The 19,058-nt window shown below is 44.2% G+C and overlaps 1 protein-coding gene across 1 annotated transcript in view; it reads right to left on the bottom strand.

Annotated features, from left to right (window-relative positions):
* JAKMIP3 (Janus kinase and microtubule interacting protein 3) overlaps positions 1–19,058 on the bottom strand; it is a 776,485-nt gene that overhangs the window by 41,156 nt on the left and 716,271 nt on the right. The window contains exons 15-20 of the mRNA XM_086922542.1: positions 18,936–19,034; positions 18,786–18,839; positions 18,117–18,182; positions 13,714–13,782; positions 13,534–13,611; positions 543–746 (exon numbers count right to left, since the gene is read on the bottom strand). Of these exons, the coding sequence (XP_086778668.1) occupies positions 543–746; positions 13,534–13,611; positions 13,714–13,782; positions 18,117–18,182; positions 18,786–18,839; positions 18,936–19,034 (570 nt within the window). The remainder of the gene's footprint in view (positions 1–542; positions 747–13,533; positions 13,612–13,713; positions 13,783–18,116; positions 18,183–18,785; positions 18,840–18,935; positions 19,035–19,058) is intronic.

The raw sequence follows: 19,058 nt of genomic DNA on the forward strand, positions 1-19,058 counted from the left end.
CAGCTCATCTGGTGTAACAGTGCTGGCTAGGTGCTTGATCTTCACGTGGTCCACAGTGATGCCAGGCCAGAATGTGTGATGATGGGCATAGGTGTGGTTTAGGGGGAGGGGCTCATGTTACAATTTGGGATCCCAACATCTCTGAGATAGTATTGTGGCTGCCATGTCTTCATTCTACTGGTCTTTGGATGTTCCTGTCTGGCCTGCAGGATTGGGCAACAATCCCATGCACTTCGACTCAGGCTGCCAAACATAATCAAACACCACTCATCATCATGTAAGGCATGGTTGCAATCTGGTATAAGGGAAATAGCCTTGCCCAATAGAAGCCATCAATAAATCAAAAACAAAATCCCTAGCCAGCAAATAATGGGCAAGAACATGGCTTATGGGACTGTGTCAAAAAGAGAGTGTCATGTCTAAAGCAAACTGGTATTTCAAGTAAACTCACAAGGAAGTCCCTGTGCTGCATATGGAAGAAAGAGTTGATTGGAAAGCATAGAAGAAATACTACGTCACATGAATATGATAGAAAGTCCTACCTGCTGGGCATGCTGGATCAGCTCCATGCGCTCGCGCAGAATCTGGGAGTCCCTCTCGCGCAGCTCACTCATAACCTGACGCTTCCATTGCTCCACCGCACACTTCAGCTTCTCCTTCTCGGCCTCAGACAGGATTTCGGACATCTTGGCCCCAGCTTCTTGCTGCAGAACATCGTAGAGCATAGCCTCCAGCTCCAGAATATGCTGCTCGATGCAAAGAAGTATATATCACAGCTAGAGTGTAGGGCTGCTAAACCAAGTGAATCACAGTTTTCTTCTGTCATCATCATCTGGGTCATAGAGAACTTGTGCAAGTGAGATTCATTCAGAGTTATTAGGATTAGGAATGCCTTGTGTTTTAGGTTTTCATCCCATTGCTTCCCCTTTAACCGCGCATATACCGTCAGTTACTAAGAGGCATTTGTTGTCAACCCCTAAGTGCTTGCATATTTTCAGTTCACAATACCTACATTTTAGGTAGGTTTGTCACCAATTCAAATTACTCCTTTCCTTATGTTGTAATCAGACTTACCACTTATCTAGCCCACACCACCAATTGAACTGTCTCTTGGTGGGTTTGATGCCATACCTCATGTTTGTGAGGCACAATGGATTTTAGTCAGGCTTCGGGAGATAGAGACACATTCTGAGATTGGAGAGTGTTGCGCATCTGCCATTTTTGCCCACCCTCTTTTTGCAACCTGCAGACTACTTGGTCTTTTTGTGGGCCTAGTTCCCCCTTTGTGCTTCAACCCACTCAGGTAGACCATGACAGAGGGGTATGCAAGAAGAGATTACGATATATAAATGTTTTATTCTTTCACATGACAGTCAACTTTTATGCACATTTTCCAACTAATATTACAGGAAGTATTTTATTCTTAGGCGCACACCATTACTCTTTTGTCAGGAGGTCACAGGGCATGCAGGGTCTAATGGGCCGCAACCATAGGGGTTGATGCTTTTAGCCTGTGTTGTCCCAGAGCCGGCCCTACAATGAGCCTGAATACGAGTAAAGGCCTTATTTACCGTCCTGATGAATAACGATGCCACAGGATACTTTATTTATTGGGTGCAATAAATACCACCTATTACAAGTTAATGGGGAAAAATATGTGGATTTTGGTGCTTAAGGCATATAAATCTACATGTTATGGTGAATACCCAATGTTTCTCCCGCTAAATTTGAGCAGGTTTGACCTGCTCACATTTAATGAACGTTGAGGTACCTAATGCATCTGATAATTATCGGATGCGGTAAATACCTTGAAACTCAATATTCCAACCAATGTGTAAACGAGAGTTTACGCATTGGTCCGAATATTGCATACCACTCGTAATCAGGGTCTACGACTAACAGCAACCATTTAGCATTTGACTGTCAGTGGTAACAAAGGTGAGCAATCACAGGCTTTTCAAAGAGGTTAATGTGGGGATAATCAGCCTCAGTAATCAACACCTAACCTGGAGCATTGCTATAAGATTAATGTCAGTCCCATAAGAGACAAATAAATAATAACACAGAAAACATAGAAAATCTACTACACATACAATAATGCAAGGATACCAGAGTGCAGCTGCAAGTCTTTATACTTCCAAGGGCCTTATACCACTATCTCCACTTTCCCTATACCTGCCCATTGTGGTTCCCCTCTTTTCAATCAGTTTCCTCCCCCCAGGCCCAGTGTTTGAGGTATTGCTTACGAATTCTGCTTGTGCTGCCCTCTATTTGACTTAGCACCCAGTTGTCTAGGCCTAGGCTGTTTTAGTCTTCCACCAGATCACAGGAGCAGCACCAGGCTGCCACAGAGGTACGACCTTAGCAATAGCAGGGAGTTTCCATGCAGAACACAACAGTGTTCAAGGAAACTGTGTGGCAGTCAGCTGTACAGCATGATGCTGGGAGCACTGCAACAGGAGTGGTTGCCTCTGTTATTGGCCCTTTTTTGTAGATCTCAGCTCACAGTGTGGCTCATTTGGGCACTCCGCTGAGTGTTTTGGACTCCCTGAACATGGAGGTCACTGGGCACTATCTTCTGCATGTAGTGCCTCAAGGCCATGACCTCAATTCTTTATGAGCACTCCAGTAATTTCTATCAGATTACTTGGTAAACAGGACTGGTCCTGACCCAACAGCACACTTTGGCTATCTCTTGTGGGGCCATGGGCCACATGCAGATGCTTTAACCTAGTTTGATCAGGCCCACCACTCTAGCACAGAGCTCCAGTTGTTATGACAGATATTAAGGTCAAAGATCACAATGCCCAGTCCAGCAGTACTGCAATTACTTCCATGTTGCTGCTTAATGAGTCTCTGTCAGAGAGACCCTGTGGCTGGGTCAATTACAGAAGTCCCTTCCGGGATCAACTCCGCCTGCGGGGTTGCCATTTCCTTTCCTCACTCGCTCACAGGCAGGATGCATTGGCACCCAGGATAGTCCAATTATTCCTCCTTCATATTAGACTCCAAGCAATGTTCCTTCGCCCCTGGAAAATTGTCTGTCAGTATGACATCTACCCTTGATGACCTAGTAGTCTTTGAGTAGTCTTTGTGGACCTCCTCCTCAGTAGATGAGGCCACAACAACAAACACCGATGGTTCTTGGCTTCCAACTTTATACAGATTTTAAAGAAGAAGGATGTGTATTCCAGGCCTGCTTTCTTGGAGCCGGCTTGCTTTGGTTCTCCTTCCATGTGCTCTGACCAGTCCACCTCCCAGAACTGTCATTGTGTGCAAGGATACTCTGCCCAGCAGGGCAGTTTCCATGTAAAAATCCCACCACTAAAGTATAAGGGCTAGATGTAGATAATTTTATTTTACCACTTCTTAAATACCGAATTTTACCGATTCGGTATTTAAGAAGTGATAAAATAGAGGGGGGAGGGAGGTGTAGGTATTACGGAATTGGTAAATACCGAATCGTTAAGATTCGGTATTTACCGATTCTGTAAATACCATTCGGTAATGCCCATTGATTCCTATGGACATTGAAGCCCATAGGAATCAATGGGCATTACCGAATTGGTATTTACAGAATCAGTAAATACCGATTCCAGCAAGGGTGCAGGGGGTGTCACTTTGACACCCTCTAGCACCCCAAATACAGGCATGTGTGCCATGTGGCTCACAGACATGCCCTAAGGGCATGTCTGTCTGTCACATGGCATAGGTGTGCATGCACACATGTGCATGCACACCTTGATTCGGTATTTTACCACCCAATTAGATTGGGTGGTAAAATACCGAATCCGAAAGGCCTTTGGGACTCAGAAGAGTCCCACCTACATCTAGAAGTTACCGAATCGGTAAAAATACCGAATCGGAATTTTACTGAATCGGTAAATTTACCGATTCGTTAAATTTACCGATTCGGTAAAATTGGTCCCCTACATCCCAAAAACCCATTTACCGGTCGGTAACGGCCGAAATCGGCCGTTACCGGCCGGTAAATGGCCACCTACATCTGGCCCTTAATGATTGAGAGCAGGCTGCACCCGCTTGTTATGAATCCTACTCATAGGAAGGGAGAGAATAATCTGTGCCCTTTGAAGGGCTCCTTTCCCTAACAACAGATACTGTAGACCTCATTCTGTACCCAATGCCATCTACCTAATGGCAGCTGCAGTGAGAGTCATTACCAGCCCACTGTATAACGAAGGGCCCTGGCACTTCTAATGGAAGTCTGTCTTCTTTTTCCTCACAATAGGTCCTACCCCTTCAATTTAGGAGCTATCAGCAATATAAATATGCTGTTTGCAGACAGCCAACTCTCCTCCATCTTGTAGTCTGGTCTAGGCTGTGGACTTCCAAAATGGAACCTCCATGTCTGTATCACTCCTGCATCTCTAGCTCTCATGTCTAGCACACATACACATATGGAACACATGGGATGTTGCAATCAGCATTCCGGGTTTGATCGTGAGCGGCATAATTTGACATGAATGGGCCTGTATGTGCAGATTCATGTCTCACAAGTAAAACAGCCTGTAACAATATTCAACCAAACATGGTATACTGCCACCACCGCGCTCCAAGCATGAAACCCATGACAGGAATGGTGGTCCTCTGTCACTACTAGGGTGCCTTTGGTGTGCCCCTTACGGTTCAGCACAGGGTCCATAACCTATCATTGTCAGAGACTAGGCCCAGGTCAAGACATATGCACAGGAGTACTGTGTGGCATGACCAAAAATCTGAAAAATCATGCAATCTGAGCACACTGAGCATAGGGCCATGCAGGGGACCATCCCATCTCAACACTTTCCCACAAACATCATAGGTCATTGGCCTCTAGCGACTTCACATGAACAAGTATTGTTGGAAAATGTTAAATACAAATAGTGCGAAATTAAGCACACTAATATACAACTGGTAATTTGCTGCAAAAATACATTAAAAAACAGCCATTTTTTACAATATGTGGTAAGAAACAGAGACATTTCTGCTTTCTTACAATGCACTATAGCCGTGCAAAACATAAAATTGCTGCTTTAACTCGCTCCTTTCTGTGAATTGCTTACTTTCAGGAGAACAGTTCAGCAGAGCTAAACAGTCAGTTCTTGTCTTCAATGTTTAAATCGTAGTTGTAATTTGGCTACATTTCCTTCACATCATACAGTCTGCTGGTTCTGGCAGCAAGCCTTTAACATCACAACTCATTTTTTATAGTTATGACTGTAAAGCTGCCATATCATTCTCTTACAGCAGTCAACTAGTGATATCACAACTATACTGTAACAAGAACATTATGAACATGTTTTTGTACATGGATTCAGGGTCCCATGTTTCATAGGACTATAATTTATCCTAGAAGTGGGTTGGGCTTGGATTAATTCAGGGTTGATGTAGGTTTCTCATATGGTGACGTCCGTTTGTGAGGAGTTGTGTGGCTGTAGTCAGTCCCAGTGGCCCTCCTTTAAATACTGCAGGTGTGTTAGTATGCTGTTCTATCAATGCTACAGTTGGTTGCTACAGGTGTATTTGTGTTCATTTTCCAATACTCTGGTTTGTGCCTTTTCTTGCAAATATTACATTTGTTATACTGACGTGGATGAATAGATGAGTGAATAAAAGGATGGTTGGATGAGTGGGTAAGAGGATTGGATGAAAGAATGGATGCATGAGTGAGTGAGATAAGGGATAGATGGGTTGATGAAAGGATGGTTGAGTAAATGGAAATCGGAGAAGATGGATAAATCAGTACATTAAAATCTGAAAGGATGGAGGGATGGATGGATAGATGGATGGATGGATGATTTATGGATGGATGCATTGATGGATGACAACGTAAACAGAAATTCGATGATGGATGAATGCAAGGATGGATGGGTTTATGGATGGATGAATAAATGGATAGGGGGATGGATGGATGGATGGATGGATAAAATTAAACTTGAGAGGATGGAATAGCTGGATGAATGGATGGAAAAATTTAAATCTCAGAGGATGGATTAGTGGGTGAAAGGATGACAGAGTACATGGAAATTTGAGAGGATGGGTGGATGGCAAAGTAAATGGAAATCTAAGAGGATGGATGGATGATGGATAGATATGAACGGATGGATAGAATGGCCAGTGGATGGATAGAACGGTGAAAGAGTGAATGATGGATTAAAGAACAAATGGATGACAGAACGTAAAAGTGAAATGGTGGATATCGGCAGGTGGATGGAAAAGTGAAAGGATGAATGGACGGATGCTTGGATGGAAGAGAAAAGGGAGCTCTTCTATGGAGGTTCAGGCTCACATGCTTCACTTGCTTGATGCCATCAGAGCCTTGGTTCAAAGTGGGAGCATTTTAATGTTCTGGCTACCCCTCTTCTTTCCATAATTCAGCCTCTGGCCTAAAGACCACACTTTCAGTAGCACATTTACTCGTCAGTTTACAGAAGACAATTTCGAATTATTTCCGGTGTTACAAGTATCCTTCCACTTTGTCTTACTTTATTTAGATGCCTGAAGCCTATTTTTTGTAACATTGTATGCAATTGATTGTTCAGTTCTAAACTTTTCTCAGAGATTAAACACATGAATGAATGAATTTATGAACTAATGGATGAATGACATTTCAAAGCTCAACATTTACATATTGGCATCTTGACAATAGGAAAAACGGTTCCTGATAGCAAGGAATGACTCTCACAAACTTAGAGGCGAAAGAAGCAAAGTTATAATAAGCATCTTAAAACGAAATATTGTTATCACTGGCTGTAATTTCATAGGGAATAGAATTCCAGAGTTTAGAAGTGAGGACGCAAACAGCGTTTCCTCTCTCATCCATTTTCTGCGATTCTTGGAACCACCACATCCTTCTTTACCAAAGATCTCCTTGGAACCTAGCGTTAATAGAGACTTAATAGAGACATTGTGCAACCAATAATACTATTCTTCTGAGCATGCGACTCAGTTCCGAGATGCATTCACACCTCGAACACAAACGTGAAACACAGAAAATGCAATCAAATGTGGCTTTAGCTGTAACTGCGTAGTGTAATACAAGCATACTTAGGCACAATAATTCTGTGAACAGTGATAAAAAGCAAAGGGAGTATTAAATCAACTAGGGACGTTGTAGAATAGAAGATCGTGTTTAAGTTCAGAGAGAACCTTAATATCTTTGATTCTCAATCGTCCTGGGTGCCTCAGAGTCACAAGGGTATTGAACAATTATTTTGACAGAGTGCAATCAATACTGTGAGCACTTCAAAAGTGCGAAGCCTGACTTCATTAGCATTAACATGGCTGTATGCTCTACATAGCAATTATTATCTCAAATAGCTAAAGGGTTACTTTCAAAAAGAGTGAAGCAAAATTATGCCTTCACGAAGAAAACTCTGAGACTGGTTTCTCAAAGTGTGGCTACCTCTACAGAAAAAAATGTCATCTAGTTATAATGAACACACCAAATGAATAACATGATAATGCATGGCCTTGCCTCTGGCTTTCCCCCTCGCACTTTGAGAAATTTCTTTAACCTTTATACCTGGACGGACATCAGCTCATGCAGTCCAGTTGTATGCAGTCTCAGCCGCAAGTCACTGAGGGGCATATTCACAAGGAGCTATTGCGGAATTAACTGCACTTTATCGCAGCCAAAGTTGTGATAGATTTACCCCACCATTCACAAGCAGGTGCTAACAGCCCACAGCACCACATTTCCCGCGATAGCAGCCTCAAAAAACCTTGAAACAGAGGACTCCTGCAACTATCGCTCATGAGATGCAGAGTAGGCGTTCCCGTGCAAACACCCGTGACAACAACACATCTCAACATTCACAACGACCAGACAGATCGGAGATAAGAACACAAAACATGCGATAAGGTGCATGACCAGCAGGAATTTTACACCTGCTCTGACCTGGTGTAAAGTTGGACGGCAGTCTGAACCAGAAAAGGGAGCCATGCCCAGGGCGTCATCGGAAGGGCATGGACTGAACATGCAGCAAGGACACATTAGAGAGGGCCACAACACCCACCCAGCACACCACCCCCCAGAACCACCACAGGGGCAGCGCAGACAATTACAGCTGCCCCCCAGGAAACGCACCTGCCTCACAGGCCCAACATCTGACAATGTCACTGTCCACTACAGCCTGAAAGGGACAACCATCCTACGCATCCTGGCCATCATCGCCTAACAGGCCTACGGCACCAACACAGCGGACAACCAACATCCCACCCCACACCAAGCTGCTGGCTGTGCACCACCTGTTGGCCCCTGGCACACCCCAAGCAACACCCGCCATAGTCAGCGGAGTCTCACAGCCAGCCACATCTAAGTGCTCCACACCTGTCCTGGACATCAACATCATCCTGGCACCCCAGTCCCCGTACAGCACACAATGCACAGGACCAACTGGTGACCAAGCAAGAACAATACGCCTAAACCCGGATGCACGCACATGTAGAGGGCAATCCACTGCACACATGTCCCACCTGTGCCCCATGGTGGCACAGCACACAATCAGCGCAACATGAAGAACACGTCACACATTAATGTGCAGGCGACAACATCCGAACACCGTGGGACCCTCACCAATGTTGCCTCCAAATACACAGCCAGTCTGGATGATCCCTTCACCCTCCGACAGTCCAACAGTTACCAGCCGCCCCAAGATCGCACAAAGGGAAACCATGCAATCCTCAACTCTGGCAATGTACATGTCACAAAATCACAACCAACATGCACAACAACATGCCCACACACCAAACACGACAGAACAACTCACAATGGTAACCTGGGCAAGCCGTGAACATGAGCCATCAATAGCATGGCACCTCAGCCACACAATAGCCGAATGTGGGGAGAGGTGTCAACCAGGCATGTGTGAAGGATGCAGTCGAAACATGATTGTGAGAGTACACAATGCCAAGAGTGGCGGAGAAGTACTGAACAGACCGCAGTATGCAGAACACACTCATATCCACTGCGGCATACAACTCTGGTGAATGGAGTGTAGAGGACAGTAGACCCAACCATGTCACCCCAGCCAGTGGGGGTCTTTGCAGAAATGTTGCCTGTCATGCCCCACCCGTAAGCGTGAGCAGAGTGGGATGGGCTAGCGTACGCCAGGCCAGCGTCGAGGTGTGAATAAAAAGCACTTAGCCCTAGGCTTTGTCCTCTTTCAGAAAGCCCAACGTCTCTGCCAGGGCGGCGCCTCCCACCCCACCACAAGACCGACGCCGTCCTCGTTAGCGGAGTTGCCTGAGATCCTGTGCGCCTGCCATACCCCGGCCTGCTGGAGCACAAAGCCGTCAGGGCCGACCCTACGCAGGCAGGCCACACTGATCAGCATCCGAAACAGAGGAGTGTGTCATGGAGGGCCCACCACGTGCCAGCGTAAGCTCCAAGCCAGACACTCCCTTCGATCAGTGAGGCATAGTGCCATATACGCTTCTAGCGACACAACCTGCCACAAACCCTGTGCAACGCCATCCGGCGAGCCGTGCTGCCTCAAACCCTGTCCGACACCATCTGGCGAACTGTGGATGAGGGACCAGGACAACCCGGCGGACCAGTAGGTCTCCCATCCAGCACCTAGTCACGAATCACGATTGGCTGAATCCACACCAGTGGATGCACGGAGAGGAATATAAGGCTCTGTCCGGACGAAAGGTGAGTCACAGTCACAGAGGTGACTGAACAGGGGGTGCCACTGAACCAGAACTTTGCTGGCCGGTGGGGTCACCAACCTATGCCGGCGACACTCGGTGAATGGCTTGTGCTGTCCGCTGCCTCATTGCTCTTGGCCTAGGCTGTGCTCGAATAGGCCAAAGATTCAGAACTTTGCTAAGGCTGATTACACATCATTGCACGCAAGGGGAGGCCTAAGAGGGTGTCGCCTTGCATCTTGGTGGAGAGAAAAGTATCATTGTTTTCAGAGGTGTTCGTACACTACGACAACTGCCCTGGTGTCACTAGCGCTATGCATCGCGAGGCAAAGACACGTGGCTGTGATCCACTGCTGTCCGCTGCCTACGGCCTACACTGTGGTCCAGTAGGTTACGAAGTCATGATTCAGCAATGGCAGAGTCCATATCAGTGTACCGGCATCATCCCAATCTGCCTACCCGCTCAGCCCCAGTTCCACTAAGTCTGTTCCCCAAAATTCATGGACACTCTCTGGTCCAACAGTGGTGGCGTCTGAGCCTATGGACAAGGGGGCAGTTTTCACCCCCATGTAGCTGATACAGAATTGGTGGTGGTAACGGGCTGTCGCATTCCACTCCTCCATTTGCTGTTTACGGATAAAATCAAAACTTTCGGCGTCTTGACCTGGAGGACACCCTCCACGGTCCCCTGAACCACTCCGAACCATACACCTCGGACAATGATGGTTACCCGCTCAGGTCGCATGGCCCATCTGACTGCACCGCAAGTCAATGTCCCATGGCTGGGTGCCTGTGCCGGCTGCAGTGCATCCAGGGCCATTAACTCTGTGCTGGTCATGTCCGGGGCCCCTTCTCTGGAGACATAGGCTGGCCCCTGAGGCGTGGACCTTTGGGCTCATCAACGCAATGGCTCTGTGGCCTTGTGCTGTACACAGCCTCCGGGACCACACCAGGGCTCACACACCAAAGCGAGTCCAGACCGGCTTGAACGACGCATCACTGAAAGAGACACACGCCACCATCGCAAGTACCACCTCCAAACGCCATCTGCCATAGTTGAAGCGGTGGTCCTTACAGACTTCGTGGTTGCTCAGGCCTGTCGTGGCTGCCATTATCGGCCTGTTACCCTGCTCAGCACTCCAGGGGCCAGTGACTCAGTGCAACCCAGGCCATTGTCCATAGTTGATTGTGTTTTGTGCTGTGGAGCTGTTACCAAGGTATGTCACCTCAAACAGCGTGGGGGCCCTGAGATGTTGATGGTGAAGATGATGCAGGTCACACCCCACTGCATCTGCAACAGGAATATATCGTAGGGACACAATCCGAGACTTTTTCTGCAGATGAGCGTGCTCATCTCTAGCGTCCACTACCCAGTGCATTGCAACTCACGGACACTTGTGTTTGCATGTTGGCTGTCCTCTGGACTTTATCCGTATCACCCCACGTTGTGTATCAGATGACTCTGTATTTCATGTGTTTTCTGTTTGCGTTGCACTGGTGTCCAATGTCCAAGAGGTTGTCAACACCAGACATTCCGCGCCGAATGACTTACACTCACCCCACACACATCCAGCACAGGCGTCACTGTACATGTGGCCCTGCCAATAAAGGGACAGGGCGCAAGTGCCTGTAGCCAGTTCAACATGATCTCTGCGTGTGTCCCTGTGGTCTTGTAGTATGCATGTGGTCCCTGGGCACTACAACTTTACATTGTGCGGCATACCATAGATGCAGACATGTCACCGGAGGCAGCGGTTTGGGCCTGGACATGTAGCTTTGTTGTCGCCCACTCCATTCTTGTGGGGAGTGGCCAGGGCTGTCGTGCGCAGAGCCAACATGGGTGTGTGACTGCTAATTGCGTGCCCCTGGACGTGGTTCTGTGCTGTGCATGTGCATCTGCATGTGTCTCTATTGCAGCGTGGGTCTCCTTACTGAGGTGTGGGTGTGCCAAGTAGGCTGATAGACACCTACGTATGTGTCCTGTTTCTCATTCCATGAGTTCGGTCCCTTCCGACACCTGTTGGGCCACCTCCTTTTGGCATGCTGACACATGCCCATGGGGTGCCATGTGTGGGTGGGTGAAGTGGTGTAAGCCAGCTGTGCCTACGGGTGCTTCCTTATGTGTAGTCTGTTGCAGGCTCGGTGTTCTCCTCTGGGTCTCTTGGCTGTCCGGGTCCAGGTGGGGGTTACGTGGGATGTCCATGGGCTGTTGTAGGGTGTCAGTGTCAATGGTCTGGTGGTCCTCTCCGGCATCCCTGATGCGTTGTATTATGTGCTCTGCTGCAGGTGTTGTGTGCCCCTCTGCGATGTGTAGGGGAGATGCGTGTTGCCTTTGTGTTGGCATATATGTTGGTGCATTGTGCTAGTTTGCATGCAGACTGTATGGCGGTGTACATTGTGTCTGTTTGGGGGGTGCTAGATTCCTCTGCTTGTGGGTCAGTTGCTGGTAGTGTTCTGTCACCTCCGTGAAGCTGGTCTTGTTTTTCTTTGGTCTGCACCCCGTCTTCCTCTCCCTCTTCTCCTTGGCCATCCCCGATGTTCCTTGCTGGTAATCTGTGGGGGTTGTGGGGTTCGAGTTGGGCTCTGCGCTGGGTCAGTGTGCAGCCATGTTGCTACGTGCTTTGGCTTGTCTCTGGTGTGTTTTTCCCGGGGTTTTTATGGTGCATTGTCCCACCAGAGGCATGGGATTGGCAGGCCTGTGGCCGGTTTTTGCTACTTTTTGTACCGCGGTTGACCTCATGGCATGTTTTTTTGCATTTGCGAATCGCATTTTTGCAGCGTGGCATTGATTTTCACGCAGACATTTGCTGCGTTGTCTGGTGTCCATTGCATGCTACCGCCGTGTTGTGAATTCCACGTTGCCACAGGTTTATTTTCCCGCGATGGGCTACAATGTTGAAAGTTGTGTTACGCTACTCTTGCGGTAGTTACCACGCGTTCTTGTGGATATACCCCTGAGTTTCCCACAACAGTGCTCTCACTTAGGGGCTTATTTACAAGACCCTTTTAATATGAGAAAAAGAGACGTACTGGCAGCGCAAGGCAATTGTAAATAAGCCCCTTAGTACATTTTCAATATCTCAAGACCACTTCAGTGTGGGCAACAGCCTAGCCTAGGTAAACTGCAAAGTAGAATGTCTCTCCATGCACTGAATGAAATTATAACAAGCTTCCTGTCTCCTTCCAATATGATTTACTGAGTCCCAATATCTCTTTCACTCATTTTCTTCCCCAATCTATATTAATTAACAAATTCCCCCTACAGGAATCTGTAGTGTCCATTTAAACAGAATTCATTTATACAATGGGGCCAATTCACAAAAATATTTATGGGCACATGAGTAGTTATTATTTCACATACTCTTACAAGCCTTTGTGAATCAAGACTTTAACATCCAATCCCTGTTAGTGAACATGCGAAGAGGGCACGGTCCTTTGCATTTGTGCTATTTGTAGTCAAATATTAAAGGAACGTTCCCATTTTAGATGTTTTGGGGGAATTCTCAAAGTAAGAGTATCTAAAACGTACTACAGGAGTACTGAGTTACATGTTCTAAAAGGCTTGTGAATAGGCCGACAATATTCAAGGAGAACACAGTGGCATGACGGCAGTGTTGTGTAAATGCCTATCTCCAGGTCACAGGCACATTGCAGTGTTTCTCATTCTGACACATAGGTAAGAATGACCAGTCAGAAATAGTAGTTCTCTACACTGGCTGTCACCGAGTAATCAAGATCACCTACGCCTTTACAGAGTGCTGAAATAAAAACTATTTCGCATTTGCTTTATCGTACACATTCAAGCGATGGTATAATAAGTTAGTAAATCAGGTGTAAAGCAGATTATTGGGTGTACTGCTACATATAGATTAATGTTACCTTGTGTGCTTGATCCAAAGTTTGTTTTCTGTAATCAAGCTCCTCGTCCAAGTAGCCCTTCTGTTTACTAAACAGCTCCTAAAAAACATAAGTGGAAGAGGCACTGTTTAGCACTTCTTTTTAAGATGAAAATCTAAATGCACATGTTTGGTAAATGGGAATGTTTTATTGTCATTTTACCTTTTCGTGTTCAATATCTATCATCTTTTGCTGAAGCGCCGCTTCAGTAACTTCAATTTGCTGTAGCCACTGAAAAAGGAGAGAGTGAAAGTTTAATTCCAAAACTGGAGGGAAAGAGGATGATGGATTGCAAACTATTATTGCCCATAACCTGCTCTTGGTCTAGTATTTACTTTGAAGAGCTGGGGGGGAAGTACTAGAGTATCTAGAGTAGAGTCAAAGAAGATAGGAACTAAGGTTTTCATACACATATGTAGCTTGTTTTATTGATTGTCCCATTTTCTGTTCATAAAAACATCGTTAAATATAATTTGACCCTAGAAAGTACTGCATCGCATTATAAATTACCATAACTGTGAGATCCTTTTTTTTATTCAGAGCTTTTAGCATGGACATCCACACCCTGCTCCTTGGAGCAGTCATATATTTCTTTATATGACGATTACATTTTCATACAATTACACATATGCCACTAATGTACTTGTTTAGAATTTAATATACATGATGCTTTTCTTCATACAATATATAGGATTTAAAAAAAAGTTTATAAAAGGACCAGAGCCTGACAAAAGGGTTGATATCTAGCCCTCATGAATAATGATAGCAGTTTATGAGTCTAACTGAGATCCATCATCAGATCTGAAGCCGACACTGTGGTAACAGCTAATCTACCACCTACCCCCAGAGACCAGAGGAAAGCGGGAGATCAAGGGTGGCACTCCTGCACTACAAACAGTTGTGGATCTGCACAGAAAAAAAAGAGGCAATGCTGCCAATTTTCCCTCATGCATTTGCTCTCAGCACGGCACTTGCTCTACTTCTCACATTGAGAGTGGAAAGAGGTTTAGGACAGGGAGAGTGCAGGAAATCACAAAGACTGTTTACAGAGGTAGCAGGACTCCAGGCTTCTCTTATGGGTAAAAGAGGAAAGAAGGTGACAGTGAATGAGAAAGGTGGCAGGATGTAAGGTAGAGATGATATTTTGAGATTTGAAAAGGGGAGGATTTTCCAAAGAAGTGCTGCGGAAGGATGGTGGTGCCAATATTTTAGAGTAGGGCAGGTAGATGAGGTGAGGGTGCTGCAGAGGGTGAATCAGGATGCTGGTAGGACACATTGTTTTTTGGGGATTTGTGGAGGGGAGGGCTTAGTTGGGGAAGAACTTTGCTATTTGTTTCCTTGGGCAAATGAAGGAAGGGGTCTCTTGAGGGTGGTTGGAAGGGTGGCAGAATACGAGTGGAGGAGTGAAGGGTTCACCTGAGGGAGGTGGAGTGAGTGAATAGGGCTTCACTCATGTATGTTTTTTCTGTACATTAAAAAATGTCCTGTTAAAATAGTATGGTTGCCACAATACACAACATGCATATGACATTTTCCTATACATACCTTGCAATGTGTGGGGAATATACACCAAAAGGGAAAGTATTCAAGAAAATGAAAGAAATGTCATGATTTCTGTCAGGAAATTTTAACACTAACTCTAAGTCTTCTTATGTGAAATCTTTAAATAGGATATATAATGGAACTTATAATATGGCTGATAGGATAATTATTCCATTTGTGATGGAGTATCTCATCCACCAAGATCGTAATCAAGACGAAAGTCTCATCCTGAAAATGGGCCCAAATTGCATTTTTCTATATAGTCAGACTCTATAGCTATGGTTGACATCATTAGTCCATAAAGAAATTATACTTTTAGCCTCTAAAAACGTAGCACTCTTCAATTTTATGCACAACATAATGTAGACTTGCAGGTAAGTTTGCTCTGTGAAGTCTGTGGTAATTAGTCAGGTTAGTGTCTTTACATGTGATAAACATTCAAATTGAAGAAGGAACATTTTCACAGCAAAAAAGAAAAAAACACTGAACAAATGTACAGTACAAAAAAAGTAGAGGTTGGCTCAGTTCAAGTTTTGTGCTGATTTAGAGGTTGGCAGGCCAGGAGAAGTGCTGGAATTCAGCTGCCCTCTCATCCTTTTCTACTTGTGATTCTCCTCTTAGATTTTGATGTGGGTAATGTCCTAGGTTTACTTTGATGGGGTCACCACTGACTCTGCGGTGTAAACCAATGACCTTGGGGAATAGTCATCACTGAGTCACCAGGTCACAGTGACGTCTTTCCTGCTCTTTTTATTGTTGGGCGAAATTCACTCCTTTTACTTGTCCATGGCTACCCTTCGAGGCATGGTGGACACAGAACAGGGAGAGGTAGAATGGCCCCCATTCCCAAAGGGAAACCCTGCGTGCATTGGGGACATTTTTTTTTTTTTTATACTGAGAAAATATACTTCAGCTTTAGGACTTTATGTTATCAATAACAAAGTTTGCTAGGGGGCATTTTAAACATGACTGCAAATCTTCAGAGCTATGAAGAGAGGCACAGCAGTTGTCAAATATTCCAAAATGTATCAGGGAAAAAGGCCTACAAAAAAAGGAAAAACAGGCAGAATTCCATGAGTTAAAAATCAATTTCGCATGTTATCCCCATTTTTAAGTTGAAAACTCAGAATAGGATGTATTTAAATCATATGGAACATACCTCACCTTATTCATCCTCACTTGTAATCACAGACTTGGAATTTAGAATTGTGATAGAACCACTGATTTGGCTCCCAACCATCACACCAATACTTTTAAGTATTTAATATTGTCAGTTCTTCCTTTTGGAAAAAATATGTCATTTAAGCATTCTGTGTACTTTGATGGTACACTTTGTTAAAAACTGTAGAAGCACTTCACAAAACTCATTAAAATATTTGAATTCATTAAAAAAAAACTACAACACAACTGACACAGCTGAGCCCTATGGTGCAGGACGATAGTGACAGCACTGAATAAATGCACAAATTGACAAACCATGACACTATAGGTATTTTGACAAATCCTCCTAAGTGTGGTGTCTTGTCTTTGTATTCCTTTCCCACTGAGGGTTTACTCCTACTTTGGCTTTCCCTAATACAGGAGAATTCCATTTACAAGTGGCAGGAGTGGCCCTCTTCACTACTATATGCAAGGTTGGAGCTCATTCTCCATGCTAGAAGACACTGACTGGGATGCCACCTGCTCTCCTAAGACAGATGTTTTTCCTTTCCAAAGACACTGAAATACCAGGTAATGCCCAAGCTCCCCCTTTCCTTCCCAGGAAGCAGATATTTATTTCCCATTAGGACGCTCTGTTGTCTGAACTGGGAGTAAGTGAGAAAAGGGGAAATCTAGCGGGATTTCACACACTCCCGTTCAACCATCCACTGAGTGAAATCAGTGAACTCCCATGAGTAAATCAAGGACTGAAAACACAGTTTCTCTTCTTGAGATTGTGTTTGAGAGAAAAAGACATTGTCAAGCTCTTAAAAAAGAAGTGAGTTTCCCAAGAAAACATTAATAAAAATCAAGTATGATACAGAGATCATGCCTCATATTCATTGGTAAGTTCACTGTTCAGCGTAAAAGCTGATTTTGATTAGTCTGCCTTGAAGTTTCTATTGGCCACAATACCTTTTACTGCTATGTACTTCTACAAATGGTGCCTTATACTACAATGTATTGGATTGTGTTGCGTTTGTTTCACTAACTTATGACTGGAACTTCGTCATGCCAATTGTGTTAGCACTGGAATGCAAGTTAGTGTAGAAAAACAACAAAAATATAAAAAAGATTAGATTTTTCTGTTCATGGTTTTAGTGTTTGGTAGATAAGTCTAATGTAAGCATCGCATTTATTAGAATTGTTCACAGTATCTAAGACAGTAGACACCCTATTTTAATTGATCTTTAATCCTGTTTCAGGGCTCCCTCCCCTCATCTGCTTGAGTCTCACATGCGGCACAGCAATGTTCACACTATACACAAATACCTGTACATGCCAGAAAAAAACCTGCCATTTAACCACCCTCCTACCCATGATTTATCCTCGTGCCCCCTATCGGCAATTAAAAAATCCTGGAACCCACCCCCAACTTAACCATCAAAAATGTTACAGCCTATACATTACAAGAAAACTAAGAACTGAGCCCTCCAGAATGGAACTGCCAGAAAATAAAAAGTCTACTGCCCAATTGAGACTAGAGAATAATTTACTGAAATAAACTCATGCTTTCAGGAAGTTTCTCAACCAACTTCCTAACCAGAACTCACCCCAAAACTCGAACCCAGGTATGTATCGCAGAGTTAAAAACCAATCTGAGCTCCTAATATGTCCTGTGTAAAATGTATAGCCATCTGGTGGACTGTTCCATCTGCATGTTGTCTAAATCAACATTTTGCTACATAAACTCATAAATAAAAAATAAAGTTATTAATAAATGATTAAATATAGGCGTATGTGGAATTTATATATTGATGGTTAATGTACCTATAATGGGCTACCCATCAGCAATAGTTGTGTAATTAGTGGAGACTACTCACCTTTTCAGCCAAGGTCAGAACAGTTCTGGCTTGTATAATGACTACTTGCTCCTCATTAGTCAAGTTCTGCATCCAAAGAAAATATTCACAGTGAATAGAACTTTACAACCTATGGTGTTATATTCAATTACTTTTTGACATAAAGGGCTTACAAGTGACATACATATTTAGGGTTAGAATAACTCTGTCTTCTCAAAAGCGATAATGATATCTGTCTGTGCATTTATTTGCTAAGCTTTGCAAAATGTTGATTACATTTTTTTTCTGTTTTACAATTTTGCTAAAAGATCACAAATAAGGTGTAATAAAAATAGTTGATCATTTATAGACCAATTCTCATTCGTTTGAGAGTATAATAAGTTTAAATAACAAAACAAATGTATCATTTTCATTTGAAAATGCATATGATTTAATTAATAAATATCGCAACACATTTTAAATGTTTTCAGCATTCACACAAACAGTTCAAATTAGGGCAGAGTGATAGCCCCTTCATACCTGAAAGATATTATGGAACGTCAAAATTTTGCTCATTGTCAGACTGGTGTCTTTGCCCTATCATTGGAGTGGCATTAGAGGAATTTCATTAATATCAAGCCTATCATCATTGATTTACAAATTTATTTTTGCTAAAAACTCATACAATTTAGAAAAGGAACATACACTTACGGCGTTATCCCCTAAGATATCCAATTTTTTCATTAGCTCTGCAACTACAATATCCTAAAGTGAAAGAACAACAAAGAAAACACTGTCAAGTTCCCAGAGTAATACATGGTGCTTTGGCCAATATAAGAGGCAAATGGCAGGGAAACTTACAGTGACACCCTCTGCCTCACAGTACACCTGAAGAGGACTCTTTCCCTCTGGAAAAGGAATGTGGTGGAAATTGATAGCAGGTGATCTTCGTTCCCGCTCCTAAAATGCAAATATTTAGGTAAA

The sequence above is a fragment of the Lissotriton vulgaris genome, chromosome 5 (genome assembly GCF_964263255.1).
Source record: "Lissotriton vulgaris chromosome 5, aLisVul1.2, whole genome shotgun sequence".
Classification (NCBI taxonomy): domain Eukaryota; kingdom Metazoa; phylum Chordata; class Amphibia; order Caudata; family Salamandridae; genus Lissotriton; species Lissotriton vulgaris.